Below are 21,667 nucleotides of genomic sequence, written 5' to 3'. Positions count from 1 at the left end.
GCACTTACTAAAGTGTGGAAGTGATACATAGGGAAAACATCAGTAAATATAGCCAGGTTTTAAGTGAAAGGCAGAATATTGGAATCAAGTTGTACAGTACATGTATTTGTAAGGGTGAGAAAGGATGATGGCATGCACTCTGTTTTAGCATTAAACATTCATGCAGAAGTTTTATTGTCGTTGAGTGTATTACATTAGGACGCGTTTGACAGCGCTCTCAATGTGGAATTAAGATAAATATTCTTTTTCATTACTAGCGTAACTTCCCCAAAGACATTCTATCGAATTTATTGTATCTTAAATGCGCCAAAGCTCTGATGCATCGATTTTGATTTCGATTTTGATATATTAAAGCACAAAGAAAAATTGTCTGCAGATTTTGTCAATTTTAACAAATCAATTTGAATTAGTCATTTATTAAGTTTTTAGCCAGTTGGGTGTGAACTTTTAGCCAAATCAAATATTCTAGTCAAAACAGTAACATAAAAACTAAAAATAAATTCAAAAGATTTTTCATTTTGTTCTTCCAAAGAAGCAGCACTTTTTGAAAGACTTATCAATTAGGAATAGATTTCCCTTATTGTGCTAAGTTGTCTTTTAAGAATAATTTATCTCTGCTAATTGTTATCAGAGTGGACTCTAGTGTCCCTGGCTACTATTTTTCAGTGATAATGACATTATTTCTCATTACTTTCCAGCCACAGGCAGCAGAGTTGGAGGCATCAGAGACCCAACATGTAAGTACATTACTCTAAAGGTATAAAGTTAGAGATAAAAAAAAACAAAACAATTTTTAAAGGACATAACACCTCTGCCTTCTTTACTTGGCAACAGATTACTTGTGTTTATTCCATAGTAATCACATTGTGTGGCTGGGGTTATGCATGATGTACTGCTGTCTGTCATGGCTTACTCTTGCGCCCGCGCGCACACACAAACACACACACACACACACACACACGGTATTGATTCAAATTTGGTTGTTAGTTAAAAAATTTTAGTGTTGATTCTGCAGCTATGTATGATGTACAATCAGCCATGTCAAGGAATGGTCTTTGTCAGATGATGTCTCATTTTTAATTGGGCACATTCTGTATTGACAATTGTACTGTCCAGAATTTTAAAGGTAGCACCAGTGGCCATCTTTCTGCAAAAGTCGAATGTCAGTGAAGTAAATTCAGTCCAATTCAAATGTGTATGCAGAATACATATTACCAAGCAATGATCCCTTGTTAAGAGGTGCACAAAATTGGGAAATGTATTTCCAGAGATTTGCCAATTATGATTCATGTAAACCAAATCAAATTACACCAGGGTTGAGTAAACATAATCGACCAGTATTTCACCTTCCTGAATCATGCAAAAGATTGAAAGATGAGCAATTAGCAATTCACTAGAGAGCAGTCAAAGTGTGAGCAGCATGAATCATTCAGTAGAGTTTGTATACATACATATGTAAACCTTTGGCTTTGCTGGACACTGGAGTATCAAAGCCACATATCCATTAGAGTTGTGATTGATATACTTGAAGCTTGTCCTTTTTCACTGATGGTTTGATCTGATTTTAACTGTAGGAAGGCAATGTTAAGACAAAGAATTTCATTCATTAACAGTGCCATTGGGCGGGATAACAGAGAGATTAGATTGGCTTTCTTTGGTTGGAAAGTATAGCAGTGGCTAAAGAGTATAGCCCCGTGGTTGCAGTTCAAGTTAACGACACAACTCGTCCAGCAATGTGCATGCATGCGTGAGCGCGCGCGCACACACACACACACACACACACACACACACACACACACACACACACACACCTGTTAATCATAATGTTCCGAAGCAAATATTTTGGTCCTGGTACATTAATAATACTCTGGACTTTGAGGGATGTTGACTTTCATATTTAGTCTGAGGAGCCAGTGGATTGCTTTCTAATGACCAGATTATTCCAATTTATTGAAATCAATTTTCAACATGCACACAGTCAAACCCTCTTACCCAGATCACTGTTTTGACTTAATATCTTCTGAAATTATTCCTACATTTCAAAACCCCCAGGTCTACCAACGGTTAGTTTTTCAATCCTTTTCAGTTTTTAGTTATTCACAATATAGTGGACTGTTTGCTAACATTAGGTTTGTATTTATAATGATGGCATGGTACTTTCTAGGTTTTTTGATAAAGCATTGTTTTGGAAAATGATTAATATAGTTTTTTGATTGAAATTATTGAGGAATTATTGTGATACGAGTTACCAAGGTTTGATCTGATCACAGATTGGGCTGGACAGATATGTAAAAAAATGTTGATTTGGAGTTGGCAGTCCACGGGATTCAGTGCATTCATTTTAACCTGTGTAAACTTAGTCCATAAGTGTATACATCAGATCAGATTATCCTGGACTTGGACAAATATTTGGTAATTATATTTCTGAATTACACGTTTCTTATTTACATTTCAGATGAATGGAGATGGCATAGAGTGGGAATATGAAGAGATTGCACTGGAAAGGGTAGGTGATACAGATGGCATGGGTAGGTGATACAGATAGCAAGGGTAGGTGATACAGATGGCAAGGGTGGGTGATACAGATGGCAAGGGTAGGTGATACAGATGGCAAGGGTAGGTGATACAGATGGCAAGGGTGGGTTATACAGATAGCAAGGGTGGGTGATACAGATGGCAAGGGTAGGTGATACAGATGGCAAGGGTGGGTGATACAGATGGCAAGGGTAGGTGATACAGATAGCAAGGGTGGGTGATACAGATGGCAAGGGTAGGTGATACAGATAGCAAGGGTGGGTGATACAGATTGGAAGGGTGGGTGCTGTAGAGCATTTCCATTATAACTTCATTTTCACACTTCCACACTTTTAAAATTACCAGTATGATTCTATAGACTGTTACCTGTTTACAGTAATTTCTGAGAAAGGAGTCGGAAAAAGGATACAAACATATTCCGATATTGGGAATAGACAAACCAATTTTTCCTTCCCCTACATGAGAGACCATGTATATCCTATTTCTACTTCTACGAATCTTTTGTATTCCAGGGTGGAGCAGGACTTGGTTTCAGTATCGCAGGTGGCACAGACAACCCACACATTGATGACGACCCCGGCATCTTCATCACTAAAATTATACCAGGGGGCGCCGCTGCAGCAGACGGGAGGTTGAGGTTGGTTTCTAATATTGCTATTTCAGATTAGTTCAATTTCTGTTTAGGTATAGAATTATCATGGGTAAGGTAAGGTGCATTTATATCTTGTGGCCAAGGGAATTGAAATGTCTGGAAAATGCTGCACTGTGCCAGTTTGGGGATGTATACTTAACATGGGCCATAGATAGAGAAGTGTCCAATACATTCATTTATTCTTAGATACATTTACTAAGGACAATTTGCGCCAATATTTCATTCCCTGTGCTGGTCTTTATTTCAGGATAAATGACATTGTGGTCAAGGTCAACCAGACCAGTGTATTGGAGGTGCCGCATGCAGATGCCGTGGATGCTCTGAAGAAAGCCGGGAACAGTGTAACTTTGGTGAGAGGAGAGATAGCATTGACAACTTTGATCTGTAATTCCTAAACTTGGGATGCCTGTCAGTGGTTTCCAACATTATCAGAGTTATTGGAATTGAATACTGACCCACATTGTACATCCAATAGTGCTTTTCATCAGTTATTATGTACAGACACATTGTGTCTGTACTTATAGTCATCACCTGCGTCTGATGTTGCTGTTGTTGCTGTGTACTTTCAGTGATAACAAGATAAGTGGAAAAACGTTTGACTCCTTGTCTTCAAATTTATAGATCTGATGAATATACATGAAATACATGCGGACCAGTTGTACTAACAGTTTATTTGTAACAGTAAATTACTAGTAACTGACTTGTATATCAAAATTATTATTTATGGGAACAGAATATGGACCTCAAGATCACTGTAGACCTAAAACCCGTTAAAGCGCAAATTTCATGGACATTTGTGGGTCCATGGTTCAAGCAGATAGAATGGCACAAAACTGTGACTAGTGGAGAGCTTTTTTTAGGGGGACCACAGCAGGTTGGCTCTGACCCTACAGGTCTTGGTAATGATGACTTGTATATCATGATAAAGAAGAGCTCAGCATTGTTAAATATACTTTCAGTTTATTGGGAATGCATTATAGCAGTTTCTCAACAGGCTTCTCCTACATGTCATGGTCAATAGCAACATCACATTAAAGTTAAGTATTGCAGTGTGTAAAATGTGAACAGCATTTATTCTAAGTACTGGAATGTCTTAACTAGGTTATCCTCTGCCACCACCAGCTGGCCAGCAGGGTTGATTTCTAATGCTCTGGGATATGATAACCCATCATCCTCAGTGGCAATGTATCTGATAAACTGTCCTTTTGGACTCAGTGCTACTATCCTGTGGTTTTGACAGTCAGCAACGAAGATATGACCATAGCCGTCTGTGCACACTCCATAAGACCCCCACAGCTGACCATCACCACTGCCTTGTGTGCCATACTGGTACAGGCAGTTGCCAGTAGGTGACAGCACATGTACACAGTCACTGCCCCAGTCTGATACCACAACGTCATCATTCACACTGTTCACTGTGATGTATGCTGGGCATCTACACACAGTGAGTGGGATAATTTTCAGAAGCTGTCCACTGTCTGCGTGGAATGTGAAGATGGATTTCTTTTTCAGGTGACAAACCATCACATGACCTTGCCTGTTCAATGTTATACCATATGGTTCCTCAAGTTTGCCGAGACCAATGTCTTTTACCTTCTTACCTCTGGTGGAGTATACTTTGACACATTTTTCACCCTGTGATGTTATATACAGGTGACCAGTCTGTGACACAGCCACATCAAATGGATCATTTAGTTTTATGTCAAATTTGAATTGTCCTTCGTGTGTAAATACATTTGTTCTGTAATATTTGATGTCACTATCACTGTTCACAATAAACACATGCTCTTTATCTATGGCCAGCCCATTTAGGAACATGATTTTATCACATTTCAGCCTTGTGGAAAATGAATGCACACATTTTGCCTTCTCTAAGAAAACAGGAGGATATGTTGCTGAGCATAGGTCTGTCCCCAGTCTAAGAGGTTCTAACTGGACGGTCATCTCTCCTAACATGGCTTCCTGTCTGGCAATAGATATTTCACCAGGGCTGTAGGATATCTGTGTTGTTGTGTCTGGAGTTGGCACTGACATTTTCTCCATCCCTGCCAATATCTCTGTTAGAGCTTTGGTGTGAATCGTGATGTCAGAGTCGGAACTGGTGGTCATTTGTGCAATGGCTTGTGTCACTGCGGCTATATTGGGTTGTCCACTCTCTAATGCCCCTGTACATGCTTGTTGCTGGGTTATGGTGTCCTTGGCTTTGCTTAAGACAAAGTTCTTTTTCAGCTGAGTAAGTCCACCAACTGGAAACTGGATTTCTTCCCGGCAAACAGGGCAGAGAAATGTTCTTTTTTGAGTAAGAGTTCTCTTGCTATGGTAAAATATACATCCATAGCAAAATGTATGGTAGCAAGGCAGCACACGGGGGTCCTCATACTCTCCCAGACAGATGCTACACGTCAAGAGGTTATCTTTGAAAGCTGCTGCCAATGCCTCGGCCATATTGTCACATCAGAGCACGAGACGAGCAGTTAGTGAATAGTGTAACAGTTAAATGTAAAATCTTGACCACTCTTTTTACTGTGGTAGCAGATGATGATAAAATGGCCTTTGAAACTTTTTATCGAAACTGTGCCATATCAGTATTGATAGCATGCACTACATATGATATGGTTGATATGATGGTTGTTAGCATAAGCAGCCATGCAGCATGCGGGAGCAACTATTCCTCCTGCTGACGTAATCATTTACTGATACAAAAGAATATCATTCTCTTAATTTTGACAACTTGAACTAACAGTGTATTACTCTGTCATTATGTTATATGTACACTTTGTATGTGGATATTGCTTTATATTGAAGTCCTTGTGAAATTATATATATATATATATATATATATATATTTTTTTTTTTTTCTATAATCCTGAAGTTAAATTAATTTTTTTGGAACATAAGCAAAAAGCTCCAAACTTTACCTACCCTTACACTGATCAAGAGTTTTTTAATTGATGGTTTTAAAAAAATTAATTCAAGCACAATATATAGTTAACTATAAAACCTGCATTAAAGACTTAATTAAAATCAGTCCAGACTAATGCCCCGTTCACACTACAGTTGCCAAAATGCGCATTTCTATAATTCGGATTTTTCGTAAGGAATCCGATTCGGTATTGCGTTCACACTCGCTAAGCGAATCCGAATCCCACGTTGGAAATTTCAGGTTTAACTTCCTGTTTTGAACACTCGCGCATGCGCCGCACAGGAAATCTTAAAATATCAACAAAAATTTGTGACGACAAATGCAACTCAAAAGACATTCCAGCATTCTTGAGAAGTATAAGGTGGCAAAATAAGTTTGTTTCCTCATGTTGTAGTGAGTGGTGACCTCCAAATACGTTTGGTGCAATCGCTAAAGTAATAAACCAGCGTTCATAGATACCCGCACTTATCTGCACACATGCGCAGTAAGATCTGTACAGGTGTCGATTCCGGTAAGTTATCCGGATCGCGCTTAGAAATCCACCTCGCTTGCAGGATTTTGAAAATGCGCATTTTCAAAATCCTCTTGCGTTCACACTACTGCATTTATTCGAATTGTGACCTAATTCGCAACTTATCCGGATAACTGAGCGTAGTGTGAACGGGGTATAAGAAAGTCTAGGTCATTCCTCAGACTGCATTCTGATATTTTGTTTGTCTACATGATTTTTGTCCCTCATTGACATAGTTCTGATAAAACTTATCTGTCATTTATTATCTCATCATGTGTTTTATCAGCTGATAGGTCCAGGGAATTTTAAGGTCTATATTTTTCATATTGTCATAAGATTTTGTTCAGGAATTAAGTTACTTCCCTATCTCACCTCAAAATAGAAAGCGGTTACATTGCCAATAGGTGCTCCAAGGTCTTATGCTTATGCTTAGGAACAAGAAAAATAAACACCAGTATTTTATATTTTTGGGAAGGTTATTATTGTATTAAATCAACAGAAACGTAAATGATTTATTAAATAATTTGATCAGTTAATCTATATCCACAGTGAAAAGACTAAAGTCAATGATACTGAGCTGATTTCACAGAAAAAAAATAGAAAATCAAATGTAAGACTGAAAATATTGTTCTGCTTTAATTAGGTTAAATTTATACTATTTCCCCCTGATAAGTGTAGGGGGGGAGGAGAGATCAAAAGGGAACTTATAATTCTTCTACCAAATGTATGTCATAATAAGATTTTGTCTAGACCCAGTTAGCTTTGGTCTTTTATCAGACTGCATTATGACATTCAATTTGTCTGCATGGTTTTTGCCCCTCCTTGACATAGATCTGATAAAAAATGTCCTTAAGTGGTAATTCCATCATGTGTTTTTCAGGTGACTAGTTTAGAGAAGTAACTTTATTAACTTCAAAGTGTTTTATCTGTTGATATATTTTCCTCTTGATGCCAATGATGTCTTTTTTTACATTAAAAAAAAGCACTCGAATTAGAATCAAAAAAGTCTTTGAAAATAATTGAACTTACCCCTAGTTTTGTTGTATGAACCATAATTGAGGTGGGTTGTTTAGAAATTCTTTTCACTTAACTTAAGGATTTTAGAGTGTACAGGCTGAGTAATCAGTTAATTTATAATATATCTCTATCATACAAATATCATATATAAGTTTTTTTCCCCATAAAATACTGTACAGACATTGTGAAACAACTATGCTTTGCTCTTGTCACAAGAGCATCATCATGCTGAATGCCAACTGGAAAGGTTCGCATGTTGCGCACGTGCACAAGCGTCTCGATTCCATGGCCCCGTATCTCGAAATAGAATCGGTTATGGAATCGAGACGCTAGCGCACGTGCGCAACATAGCAAACCTTTCGAGATACGGAGCCCAGGTTGATGGTAGGTCCATGAGCAGTTCTCACTGTGGATAGTAATTGAGGGGAAGGGCCATCTATAACACATTTCCTGTATTTAATGGTGAATAAATAGGTGGTGATTATGCTGTTAAGCATTAAGTATGTAATATTACATTAAAAATGACCAAACACTATTTTGTGCACTATCAGCATTATTTTTTGTTTTGTTTTTTTTAACTTATTCATTTTTAAAGAAATTCATGTTTATGCTGGTATTTTTAGAGTATAATTTTGAACTCTTATGGGTTAAAACTGTGCTAGATGCTTGTCCTGAATGTCTTTGTATATTTAAAATTTTGTAATAATTCAGTTAAGCATTATGTAATATTGCTTCAGTATCCACAAAATAACATTTTTGTGCATCATTTTTTTATGTACAGACACAGATGTGTCTGTACATATTGCCATCACCTGCGTCTGTCGTCGCCGTCGTCGCCGATGGCGATGCCGATGCCGATGCCGATGCCGTGCACTTTCCTTGTAAACACAATAAGTGGAACACAGTTTTATTTTTTGCTTTTATATTTACAGAACTGATGAATATTCATAAAACGCAGGTCAAGTTCGAAAATCAGCATGATCGGGCCATTGTAGAAGTTATGCTGTTTTTTCACTTTTCAGCATATATACAACCCTGTAAACACATTTAAAGGAAAACCATTAAGCCTGTTGTCATGAAACTCACAGGAGTAATCAATCTTACTAAAACGCAGGACAAGTTCGAAAATCGGCATGATCGGGCCACTATTTTAGTAGTTATGCTGATTTTTTCATTTTTCAGCATATATGCAACACTGTAAACACAATATAAGAAAAACAGATAGGCCAATTGTCATTAAACTCACAAAAGTGGTCAATCTTAATAAAACGCAGGTTGAGTTCGAAAATCAGCATAATCGGGCCATTATTTTAGAAGTTATGCTGTTTTTTTCACATTTCCTGAGATTCAATTCTTAGGCATGTTAACAGTCTCATTATTGAACTAATAAGATGCGTAAAAGTGTTTGTTTGACATTTCCTGCATCTTTACAATAATGTTAGTTGATTATGTAAAAATTATGGTAAACTTGTTATCGTGTATTGTGTAATAAAGTGTCAAAAATGGAATCAAACTCATATCATTGCATTTTGTCAGATTCAATCATTCAGTATGTTCAGAATCTCAGAATGGAGGAAATTGGACATTTAACACTGTTCTATTGATATTATTCCCACCTCATCAATTTTCTTAGTTGATCATATAAAAATTGCAGTAAACTGTTTATTTTGTTTTATGTTAAAAAAGTGTTAAAAATGGAAATAAACCCATGTCAGAACAGTGCTGTCTTGTTTACATTTTGGCATTTTCAAGTTTTGACTTTGAAGTTCCATGGGCCTGAAGACCTTTGCTAATCACATTTTCTGAATATCCATAATACTAATATTTTATTAATAAAAGTTGATGATCATTATGCTGTTAAACATTATGTAATATTGCATCAAAATTTGAAAAAAACATTTTGGGCACTGCTCCCATGATGACCATTTCAGAAAAACCATGTCACTTACTGTTCTCAAACTTACAGGAAAGAAACCTGGGACTAAAATACAGCTTCAGTAGGCAATGCAATCTGTTTGGTAATTCTTACTGCCAGTTAAACAGTTTTTTTGTGAAACTTTAATTTTTCACATATTGGCATTTTCAAGGTGTGATTTGAAGTTCCACGGGCTTGAATACCCATGCTAGTCACATTTTCTGAAAATACATGATATGTATATTTTATTATTAAAAATTGACGGTCATTATGCTGTTAACCATTATGTAATATTGCATCAGAATAGAAGAAAACACAATTTTGGGTGCTGCTGCCATGATGACCATTATGGGAAAACCATGTTACTTATGATTGCCAAACTTTCAAAAAAGAAATACAGGACTAAAAATGCAGCCTGAGTTGGAAAAACAGTCTAATTGGCTTCTTTTTCTGGAAGTTATACATTTTCAAAGTGCGAACTTGAACTCCCATGGGCCTGAAGCCTTATGCTTGTTACACATTTTACTTACATTGGTATTACCTATTAAGCATAATTAAAATTTGATGTTGAATTTGTAGTTTAACATAATGTACTTTTGCATCAGAATTGACAGTAGCCTATTTTGTGCATAGTTATTTCCTGCTTTTTGTCTGTACATTTGACAGCTTTGCTGCCTTGTTCTGCTTTATGTCTGTACATTTAACAGCTTTGCTGCATTTTTTTGTGATAGGGAGAAGTGTTACCAATGAAAGCTTGTTTACAGCATTTTGGAATTTGTTGTGCTAGTTGCCTAAGGGTTGCTTTACCATCAAAGTGGTTGTTATAAATACAAGGATGTAAATTCCTATTTCCAATCTGTTTCAGCTGGTAAAGAGACAAAATAACCCTCCATTAGAAAATATAGTAGAGCTAGAACTGGTCAAAGGGAACAAAGGTAAGGTATATTAAAGAATGGTTAATACCATGTATCTTTAAGGTATTAAAGGATTGATTCTATGTGATTAATACTGTGCATCTGTAAGGTGTTAAAGGATTGATCCTTACCACCTGCCTGCTTTGTTAGTAGATTGTCCAATGTTGATGTTTTTGTTATCATTGTCTTTATCACTGTTAATTAAGTAAATTGAATCATGAAGTGCATTCTGCAGGATTATTTTTGACTCGTTATTTTTTGTCTCATAGTCATTTTATGATAAAAAAATCATCAGAATCATATAAAAAATCCTATAACAAATCCCCAAACTATGCATCCTGGAAGAGTATGTAGACAGAGTAGGGCAGTGTTTGAATAAAACACTTCTAGTTGAACTGGAGTAACCTTAGTAAAAAGGAATGAAGAGAAAAGATTCCTTCTCTTTTTGTTTCAGGTCTAGGATTTAGTATTGCTGGTGGTCGAGGAAACCAACACATTCCAGGAGACAATGGTATTTTCGTCACAAAAATTATTGAAGGTGGAGCATCACAACAAGATGGCCGCCTGCAGGTTGGAGATAGGCTCATTGCAGTGAGTGTCTAAGATTGAGTTTCTAGTCTTACAGCCAAGTGGTTATTTCAGTTGTACTGTATTGTATCATTGCCTGTTGAATCAGATGATGACAACACAATAAAGGTCAAATGCACCACACACATGCACCACCATACACACACATAAATAATAGTTTCTGAAACTGGTGACTGTAAATCACTTTCTGGTGGTTTATTAAGAAATCACAAAATTTATTTTTAGGTGAATGACGTCAACCTTGAGAATGTAACGCATGAGGATGCTGTTGCTGCGTTAAAAGCCACACAGGAGAGAGTGGTGCTGACAGTTGGCAAACCAACCTATCTACAGAACACTGACTTTACAGACATGGGTCACTCTCCACAGTCATCTCCAACACCTGACACAGGTAAGACTACCTATCTCCAGAATACTGACTTTACAGACATGAGTCACTCCCCACAGTCGTCTCCAACACCTGACACAGGTAAGACTACCTATCTCCAGAATACTGACTTTACAGACATGAGTCACTCCCCACAGTCATCTTCAACACCTGACACAGGTAAGACTACCTATCTCCAGAATACTGACTTTACAGACATGAGTCACTCCCCACAGTCATCTCCAACACCTGACACAGGTAAGACTACCTATCTCCAGAATACTGACTTTACAGACATGAGTCACTCCCCACAGTCATCTCCAACACCTGACACAGGTAAGACTACCTATCTACAGAACACTGACTTTACAGAAATGAGTCACTCCCCACAGTCCAGACACAGGCATTGTTTCTTTGAGGTTGCTGGAATATTTATGTACCACATGTAGCTGTTGCCCTAAAGAAATCCTTATTTTCTTAGTGGAAGGTGGTTTAGATGTCCTCAAGTAACTTAAGAAATTTTTATGTCGTCTTTTATTCTATCTACCAAGCTAATAAAGATATATTGAAGATGGCTTCTGACACTGCTGTCACTGTGTTTTTCAGTCCAAATTGTTCAGAAGCCTCCCCCTTCACCCAAGCACCAGCCGCCGCCTGCCGTCACTGTGACCAGTAACTCCATGCAGCAGATGACCAGTACACCCAAACCAACGCCACAAGTAGTGGACGAAGATATACCAAGGTGAGAGACTATAGATGGTGCTGTTGGCTGTCATCTTCAAAATATACTGGTTTCTTTTTTACTATTAGTCACATGCTTGTAATGTTTTTTCCCCTATGTCAACCACTGTTAATGTCAGCAATTGTTTTATTTTGGAAAAGGGAAACTTATTTTAATGGTATTTTTGTATATAATGTTTATTTTTGTGCTGTGTACAACTATTCATATCAAAAGACATTTCAAAAATGTATGACTGTTACAGTAATGATTATTTCAAAGATGGCAGACACATATCAGGATGATTCAGTCTGTTACAACAGTTAAATATTTATCGTAGTTTCTTAGCAAAGTTTCTACATCAGTATACATGCTATAAGTTGGAGTCCTAAGGATGAGGTCGTGATTGTGTCGTGGATGTGCTGCTGTCTCACCTAGCACAATCAGACCACCTGTGGCAGTTCTACAATGACTAGGTCTTTACTGTGTTTCAAACAAGGTCCAAGAGGATTTATTAAAAAAAAAGAAGAAGAAAATGTGGGATAGGTATTTCCTGTGCATGTGAAGATTAAGATTTATATGCAAATAATTTTGAAAATCCTCCCAAATGAAGTAATAAGTTGAAACACAAGTTGCATTGACAAAAATAGAAAAGAAGTGTTGATGTTGTAGTTGCTGAGTGCATGTACTTCAACGTGTGTGTACATCACAGTGTCCTTCATAATACCATATGTAATGGAAGCATCGATCCATACCCACTCTCTTGTCCAGCTGTGACCAGTAATAAATTAGCCAGACATCTTTTGACCTCTGGTCATCAGGCTGTATCCAATACCTTGTGGTACTTAAAAATACTCTTCAATAATAATATCCATAATGTTCAGCTATGTGTAAGGATGTGGATTGAAAGGGGAGGGGGGGGGGGGAGAAAGAGAGATTGTTGCGGGATGTACTTGTCTTTGATATTTTCAATGGATTTTACATTTATGTGTGGTGTGAAGGGGGTGGATATTTCAGATGGATGTACGTGTGTGGTATATGTCTGTGTGTGTGTGTGTGTGTGTGCAAACAAGCAGACATGCCCACACACATACACACGCATGCACACACACACACACACGCACGCATGCACACACATACTGCCACACGGGTAAAAAAACATGTCAAGGTGCCCCACTGCCTGTCTCAGTATATACTATTGAGGGAAATTCTATCCAGTGTAACATTACACCCCGTCTCAGTATCAGTATTCATCAAGATACTAGTGGGTTTCCTACCCTTCCAAGACCTCAGCGCCAGTGCTTACGTTGTTCATGTTAAGATTTTCTAATTTCTAAAATAAACATTGGATTGGTTAATGTTGCTTTCTTTTACCTGTGCTCAACGAGGCGAGCGCCAAGTTTTATTATTGTTTTCACTTCTAACTGCCATTTGGAAGAGTTCATTTTTGAAAGCTAAGAGGGGGGTGTGGTAAGCCTTCTGCATACTGCCTGATTACTGCAAGGAATATTTTTTTGCTAAAAATGTCATAAATAAAAATATTTTGAATAGTTTCTATTAAACACAAAATGGACCATTTGGAAGGTAGCAAGGAATGCTTGTATGGATCCAGTGTTTTTTGAAAATAGAATGTGAGCAGTTGAAGTGGGCCATTGTGATACAGACATAAATGTCATAGTGACTGATTAATGACTGTAAGCTTTATAAGATGACAGTAATATCCACCCCCTGGGGCCTGTTCTCCCCTCCTCCCACAGGTGCCCCAGGTGACTTACCTGACATTATGCCTTAGATAATTAGTGTATGTCATTCCTGAAATCACCTTCTAGCTATTACATGATCTGTAATAATTGAGATGAGCTGGAGGAAACCTATTGGATATCCATACCTGGTGGCTCTGTTATCTCGGTTTGGGGGCCCTGCACAGGTATGATCAATGTTTAACTGTAGCAAGCTTAAGGTGGGAGTCGGATAAGTCTGGTTTCAGTCCTGGACCCTAAAACATGGTTCAGACTTAATTGCTAGAAATCCAGCACTTTATGAGGAGGTGGAGTTCAATTTCCAAAATTTACTCCGAGCACAGATTTTAAATTGTAAGGCCTACTGCAGGAATAAATTTTACTGTTAATATTGTGAGTCCCAGAGCATGACTTTAGTGTGTACATTAATGGATGTTGGAGTATTTTATGAGTCCAGTGCTACCAGCACCATGTGTGGTTGATATAGTTTATGTCATGGCTGAGGGAGCTCATGTAGTAGGGTAATTTGTCACCAGCCCTGAACTAGAATTATATCTAATGTGTGCCGGGTAATAGAATTTAAACTTAATCCCAGCAGTGAGTGACACGTTGTTACCCAGTGTGTACCTATGGCAGTATGTGTCAGCCAGCAAAGAGCGCCGGGCAAACAAAGCCTTCACAAACATCGGGTCACGGATTATTGTGCACCAATCAATTGTTGGCTGTTCAGGGATTGTTATGATAGCTTTGTGTAGCACAGGGTATTAGAGGGTGCGGGCGAGTCGAACACGGAAAGTGAGTCGTTAGTTTGGCTCGTGCCAGAAAGACGAGGTGGTGTACGTCGCACATGTATACAACGTGTCAGCAACCCCCCAGAGAGGGCTGTATACAGTGTATGTGCTTCCCTAGTGATTATCACTGATTTATGTGACTGAAGTTATGAGGAGTTACACAGCGAAGAGGACGTATTATAAAACTACTAAGAGGAAGAACTTTCAGACGTAGGTGATATCCGTGAATTGAACTGACTGTTCACCAGCTGTGACCCCAGGGTCGTAGAGTACGCTGTCGTGGATTAACTCCCCTGCTGCTGGCCAGACACTGTGACCAGTATTAGAGAGGACAGTCCATTTGTTTATACACTGACATATACTGAGTATACTGACATATTGGACAGAGAGAGAGTGGTCCCAGAGAGCAAGATCAACCTGTAGAGTATAAGAACACTGTATCTCACAATCAGGTGTAGATAGTGGATAAAGTCTGCTTTCCTCACACTTGTATTATTTAAGGGTGCAGGATTCCAGTGTTAGGATCCAGGATTTTGTGTTAGGGTCCAGGATTCAGAAATCCGTGTTAGGATCCAGGATTCCGTGTAAGACTCCAGGATTCCAGTCTTAGGATTCAGGATTTAGTGTTAGGGTCCAGGATTCAGAAATCCGTGTTAGGGTCCAGGATTCCAGTGTAAGGATTCAGGGTTTCCTGTTAGGGTCCACGATTACACACCGGCCCCACAGCTACATTTAAACAAAAGCTGACAAAGGAACACAATAGCTTATATGCTGAAGGCACGTCAGACAGGGAGTGCATGCAGCAGAGAAATCTATTAACCTGGGCACTGAATGACCATGGATTAGCAGGTCATTCACTTGACTAACCGTTACAGAGAGTGACTTAAACCAGCAGGCGGAAATGTTTTGATAACTGACCAGAGGGGCGTTACGTCACCAGTGTAGCCGTACCAGGCTTATATACCCGCTCTCACCAGTCTGACTGGGGTATCGTTTGACCCACCCAGGGGGACATTTTATAGGCAGGGTTACAGCATGGCTATTTGACCATTGGTGGACATTAAGTGACTACAGGATATTAAGTGAACAGGGGGGACAGTTGGGTCTTTATGGACAGTGATTATGGACAGTGATTTTGGACGTCATCTGACCTGTATCTGGACACAGAGTCTGTGGGCTTCATTTGAACATTGATTTTACCTTGATTTTACACAGCTGTGTCCTTGTGGTCAGTACTTTGAACAAGAAATGACCACATTGGTCAGTATAAAATTGACTGGATCCTTGTGCTTCATTGTGGTCAGTATTTCAGCCATATTAGTGGACACACATTGACCCTTAGATCAATCAGATCTGACCGTAAGCAGCTAAGTGACCTTATTAGCAAGAAAATCGTGACACTGATCAATATCCGGGCGGAGTATTACGAGGTGAAAATTGCTGGTAATTATTTCCCATTGGAGAGATATTGGCATATTGATACCAAGCTCTGGTATACAAACCTCAAACTTTGGGGTTGATAACTACTTACAGTCACCCAGGATATATATTTAACCGTGCAGTTAAAACAGGAGAGATAAACCACTGTTTGAAGGAAGGTATTTCCTGATAGCCTGATTTGTATGTTTTTCACCTCTGAGGGACAAGGAGCATATTGTGTGATGTTCTACAAGTGTTAGTGGATAGACAGAACTTCTCTTGTCAGATATTGAGCTCTGTATCTCCCTGTGTTTCCCTGTGTTTGTGTCTATATATAGACTGCAGGGGGAGGGTAGAGGACATTTACCTGACAGGTGACAATCAGGTAACACTACAAGGTGACACCAGTATATTCTTCCAGTGACAGAGAGACAGAACCCAGGCAAGGAGAGATATATACAAACTGGCACATAAAAAAAATCAATTAATTTTTTCTTATCGGAGCATCTTCAGCTTTTCTTTGCTGGCACATGAATAGGCCAAACAAAAGCTGTGAAATTCTGTCTGCTAGGAAGGGCAGTGCCTTGGTTTAGGATTGGTTAAGGTGAACTGAGGTTTGGCACCTGATATGTTGTGATCTCTTCACAGCACAGTGGCCCTCGTCTTTCTTACCCAGGACTGCTACTGCTATCTAAAGTACCCAGAAGAAAACTGAAATAAAAGTACTCAAGGTTTAGTAAGGTCAGTGGCACTGAAATACCCGCTGTGACAGAGTGTTGTATGACAACTCCGATTTGTGTTCTGCTCAAGTTGCCAGATTTATCAGATGTCATTTGGCCACCCGTCATCAGGATAACAGCATATCATAATTGCTATTGATTATCAATTATTAGGTGTGACATTTTTGCAAAAAGGAGATTTGAATTAGTCACAGCAAAGATATTGTGATATATAAAGCGTAGACTGCTGCCTGAATGCTATAGCAGTCTAAGACTCAAAGAAAAATATTGGAGTTGCTGGTTAATGTAAATTGCTTAAGGGATTGACAGTTTTCTCCATAATCAGCGATCCTCAATTTCAGTCGTACATCCAGTTAAAAAGTTCCAGAGTGTGAAAGCTCAATAAAGAAGTGACCAGTTGCTGATGCGTGAAAAACAAAAGTTTAGAAGTGTTCAGTTGCAACGGACTGTACTGTTTAGGAGTAAAAGTTGAGGTGGTGTACAAAAGTAAGGAAGAAGGTGCTGTGCAGCAGGAAAAGCCAATGCATTTAGTCAAATTTCAGTAGAAAAATTAAACCAAGCCGACACATAATAGCTACTACCTAACCTTGGCAACAGTATCTCCACAGTCAGCGTAATCTTCCTCTTGAATAGTGGAGAAGTGTCAACAGTGAAGTGTTTAACACACCACTTATAAGAGAAGACAGATAACACCCGCATCTACCACCTACAGACTGTCATTCACCGCCTTGACCCCCATTATCTTGGTGTCCTCACTAGATTTGACTGAGCTGTCACACGTATTTGAATTGATGTCACCGTTAGAACGGCTAGCAGATATACACACATGCACAGTGCTACCTGGCTGTTGTGCAGTGGAAAAAAATCCTTCATGAAAAGCGGGTTGTTTGTTAATGCTGCGTGAATTCCTGGTGGACCTACGCGATTAAATGTGAGGATTTTATCACCAGACATTATCTTGCTACTGCTGAGTGAATGACAACGTTGACACAGTTGTAAAAGTCTGGAGCACTAATAGCTAAAGTCTCCAGTTACTGATCTCTGAGCTGTGGATGTTGTCACAGAAAGCTGTGCGGTCAGGAATTAAGTCAGCTTGCTTTAGCTCTTCACTGAGGCAGTGACACACTTAAAGAGTACTTAATCATTCAGTCATCAGGACGTCCTCACACAGGTGACCTCTGCAGACAGGTGACAGATGTGACATTTCTCATTTGTGACAGTCACACTGAGAGGTGTCACCGAGGCCAGATGTCCATACCGAGGAGATGCTGCTGTCATTGAACTCTCTGACCTGGACACAAGATTGGGGTCACTAATAAAGAAAGGAATATTTGACCCACAAGAAAGAGATCAAATATCACACAGCTCATCAGCTCTTACCATTGAGTGGATTGTCTTTGCTTTGTTAGATAAAACATTGACATTTTCATTACTCTGTGGAAGTTTTCCAGTAAACCATATTAAGTGAGGTCATAGACCTAATAAGGTCACAGCTCAGGCAGGAACTGAACATACTCTGCAGGTAGCACCTGTGCATAGGTGATTAGGTCTTGTCATTGTGAAAATACCACAGCATATATACCTCAACACTTATCAGCACTCATTTGCAGTACTAGTATATATGTGGAGGTCAAGAAAGAGGCACATTTGGCAAAGAGACATTTGGTGGTGATGTTATTTTTCTTCTCACTAAGTGGCTTACATCAAAGCTTTGTCTAACCTGGTTAATTAGTTAATATATTAATTAATTAATCTCAGTGGGTAGATGACAGAGGATGGTGTGATGAAAGGAAAACCAACTGGAGGAGGACTGTACTAACAAGCTGTGGTCTTCTCTCAGATCCAGAAATCGTAACAGCTGATACTTCAGTGTGGCTGCACTGAGGTACCTGGTGGAAGTTTGAACCTAAAACTTCACTGTCATATTGTTCCCAGGAATTCATTTGTGGGACAGCGCCTTCTCGTTGCGTTCTTGCCAAAGTGTGTACATTTCTGGTAGTTGTTTACTCAGGACTGTTACATCTGTGGAAGAAGATTACTGTTGTGTTATTCAGTTTTGAGGTTTTGTTTTTCCACCTGTCTTCCTAGAAGTAGCAGTATTCCAGGAATAACCGTTCCCAGTACTCGAGGAGTTGTTAAGATTGACAGCTGTTGGTATTCTGGGTTTTTAGGAGCTAGTTTTATTTGAGGAATTCCAGACCAGGGTTTTCCAGCTGTGCCTGATTCACAGTAGCATGGAAAGGTAGCAGCACATGCCAGCTGAAGACCAGGAACAATTGGTGCTCTGCAGTCTCAGAGATTCCAAGCAAATTACCTGGAATTCCAGGAAAACTACTTCCTGTAAATCTTATAGCGTTCTAGTATCTGGTTGTCTGTCTTGCCTGGTATTTAGCAAAGCCGCAGAAAGAAAAAAAAAAAGAAAAAAACGTCATTTATTGATTGTTGCATACATAGCTGTGCTTGCCAGAGCAGGATATCTTCACAGTCCGTTTCTCAGCTCATTATTGCAATCAATTCCAATATCAGAGGGAAGCTAGGGTTAGTAACGTTGGTAATGGGACCATGTAATCCTTATTGATCTCGTCTGGCTTTGGCTCCATGTAATCACCATTGATTAGAAGTGGTCTGGTGGTTATTTACGTCGAGCAACTAGTGACCGGTGATTTTACCATCAGTACTTACCAACTTTGTATCCCTACGGAGGGGGCAAAATACACGTCCATGAGCAGAACTGACCAGTTTGTGACCTTATACTGTTATACCATTGGGCTGAGAGGGATATAGAAACAGCAGCAATATTACTGCATGTTACAGGCTTCTTGGAGGTGAGCTGGTTTTTATAAGATGTAATGTCCCGTATCACCAGAAGCTGAAACAACACTGGGTAGTTGGAAGGAGATACTACAAGCCGTTGATCACTAAGATTTATGATAACTCTGAGAAATACTGAGAAGGTAAACTACTTACTGGAGTGAAACATTGGTAGTTGTCTCTGAGAGATATCCAGGAAGTGTAAACATTGCTTGGTATACAAGCTCCGAGATATATTAATGTGAAACATTGTTGTGGATAATCAGTGGAGAAATTCTGTCTCGCCAGGCAAGATATCGGATATTATTGATAGTGATTATTTCTAGGAGTAGTGCTTGAAGTTGGAGTACTGCTACCACTTCGTTTGAAAGTCTCACAGTTGAAAGAGAGACACGCTGACGTTTGAAAGTCTCACAGTTGAAAGAGAGACACGCTGAAAACTTGAAGGATATTTGTAAACATATCTCCAATGAAGCCTCCAAAACAGGACCAAGGCAGTATGTATCGTAAACCAAGGAAGGACCTGTATGACTATCAGTATTTTAACAGGTAAATATTGCCATAACATTGTGCACTGGCTTGTAGAGGTGGGAATATTTTGGGGGTATTTAGTGGTAGGTTTTTTCATTTTTCACTCTTAACATGTCAAAAAAATTGAGCTGTTGTCCTCAAAAGAAAACTGTTCTCACCTAATAATACAAAGCAAGTGAAAACATCAGCTGAGGATATATGGGCAAGAGAAATTTGAAAATTTGATAAGTTGAAAGTATATTCTGTTATATAATTATGTTGATTAATTTTTAAGGTGGAGCAAAGTGTCAATACAGCATTTAGGGATAAATACATATCATAGTAGGTAGATATTGTACAATAATATCAATATCTCCCATGGTTGTCAAAATGATACATTATATAAGGGATTTAGTTCTTTAAGGATTTATGTAGAAAATACCACAGTGCTGTCCCCCATGAAATTGCTGGCGAAGCGAGTGTTAATTTTCTCCTTCAGATTAAGTAGGTTATAATGATTATTATAGTGAGGCTATGCAAATAGGAGTAATTTTCTTTGAAATAGTTAAGATAAGGGTCCTGAAAAGGAAATCTGATAAGTTAAAACTAAATGGAGAGTTAAAGACCATTTTATTGAAATGGAAGAAAATGTTTATAATAAAGATAAGGCAGTCTTGCAGAATGTTGAATTTTTTTCAAGACAAAAAAGAAAGAAAGAAAGAAGGGGGTAAAACTACCTAGGGTAAATAAAAAGTTGCTAGCCAGAATTCAAGGGCATTTTTGCTGTAGATCTTTGTGATAAACATTTCAGGCATTTTTATAGTCACATAAAGAAGGATCTCTAAAGCAACCATTGGGAACGGGAAATGAAATGTGACTGTTCTTGATGTCTACCAAAAACATCTCTAGTTGCAATAATTTAATGCTATTGCACTTTTTTGCATAGGTTAAATCATAGTCTGTGTATTGACTTTGTAGAGGCAATCAGTTCAAACTGTAGTTTTTAGACTTCCATTTGGATAAAACAGATAAATTTAAAGAATGAGTAATTTATGAATGAAGAGGGGGGGTGTGTTGATTATAGTTCTATGGGTCCATTCCAAATGAATGTATCGTTCTGTGTTAATTGATCCAGCTACGCGGGGACTCTCGCTGAATGCAATCAGATTAACATGTCTCCTCCTAAGATTGTGTAGAATACAGAAAAACTGATTATAAGAGTATATTGGAAAGAAGAGGAGGTACATGAGTCTGACTGTATTCAGCAAGACTTCCTGCAGAGTTGAATTTAAGTATGTAGAGTGATGATTTCTTTGAGAATGAGACTCTTGTCTTGAAAAGGCAATATTTTGTCTGTGTGGGTACGAGCACGAGGATATGTCTTCTCTAAGCTTAACTCTCACAAGTTAAGTATAAATGCGCCTTTATACGTAACAGCCAATCACCTGTCAATGTGTATGCCAACAGGTGTGTACACACTGGAGCTGATCCGACTCAATTTGATTATATCTATTTTA

At 38.6% G+C, this 21,667-nt stretch overlaps 2 protein-coding genes across 8 annotated transcripts in view; one reads left to right on the top strand and one right to left on the bottom strand.

The window, feature by feature from the left end:
• LOC106169289 (disks large homolog 1) overlaps positions 1 to 21,667 on the top strand; it is an 87,398-nt gene that overhangs the window by 43,658 nt on the left and 22,073 nt on the right. For 6 of the 7 annotated variants that reach the window (XM_086998102.1, XM_086998101.1, XM_086998100.1 and 3 more), the window contains 8 exons: positions 699 to 737; positions 2,456 to 2,506; positions 3,048 to 3,172; positions 3,435 to 3,537; positions 10,419 to 10,488; positions 10,922 to 11,058; positions 11,281 to 11,446; positions 12,029 to 12,164. In XM_086998102.1, the coding sequence (XP_086854228.1) occupies positions 699 to 737; positions 2,456 to 2,506; positions 3,048 to 3,172; positions 3,435 to 3,537; positions 10,419 to 10,488; positions 10,922 to 11,058; positions 11,281 to 11,446; positions 12,029 to 12,164 (827 nt within the window). Of the gene's footprint in view, positions 1 to 698; positions 738 to 2,455; positions 2,507 to 3,047; positions 3,173 to 3,434; positions 3,538 to 10,418; positions 10,489 to 10,921; positions 11,059 to 11,280; positions 11,447 to 11,574; positions 11,759 to 12,028; positions 12,165 to 21,667 lie in introns of those variants that run through there. The other variant, XM_086998104.1, reaches the window with a different exon arrangement.
• LOC112042571 (uncharacterized) lies at positions 3,534 to 5,736 on the bottom strand. Its single transcript, XM_024077321.2, has one exon. The coding sequence runs from the start codon at positions 5,630 to 5,632 to the stop codon at positions 4,259 to 4,261; it is 1,374 nt and encodes a 457-aa protein (XP_023933089.2). The 5' UTR covers positions 5,633 to 5,736; the 3' UTR covers positions 3,534 to 4,258.

The sequence above is a fragment of the Lingula anatina genome, chromosome 10 (assembly GCF_051362555.1).
Source record: "Lingula anatina isolate TDL-2025a chromosome 10, LinAna3.0, whole genome shotgun sequence".
In the NCBI taxonomy this organism is placed as follows: Eukaryota; Metazoa; Brachiopoda; class Lingulata; order Lingulida; family Lingulidae; genus Lingula; species Lingula anatina.
Note: the sequence above shows the minus strand (reverse complement) of the source record. Positions and strands in the feature narration are given on the sequence as shown.

What these genes read in the sequence shown, in the direction of transcription:
- LOC112042571 (XM_024077321.2), bottom strand. Translation starts at nt 5,632, where the DNA reads ATGGCCGAGGCATTGGCAGCAGCTTTCAAAGATAACCTCTTGACGTGT.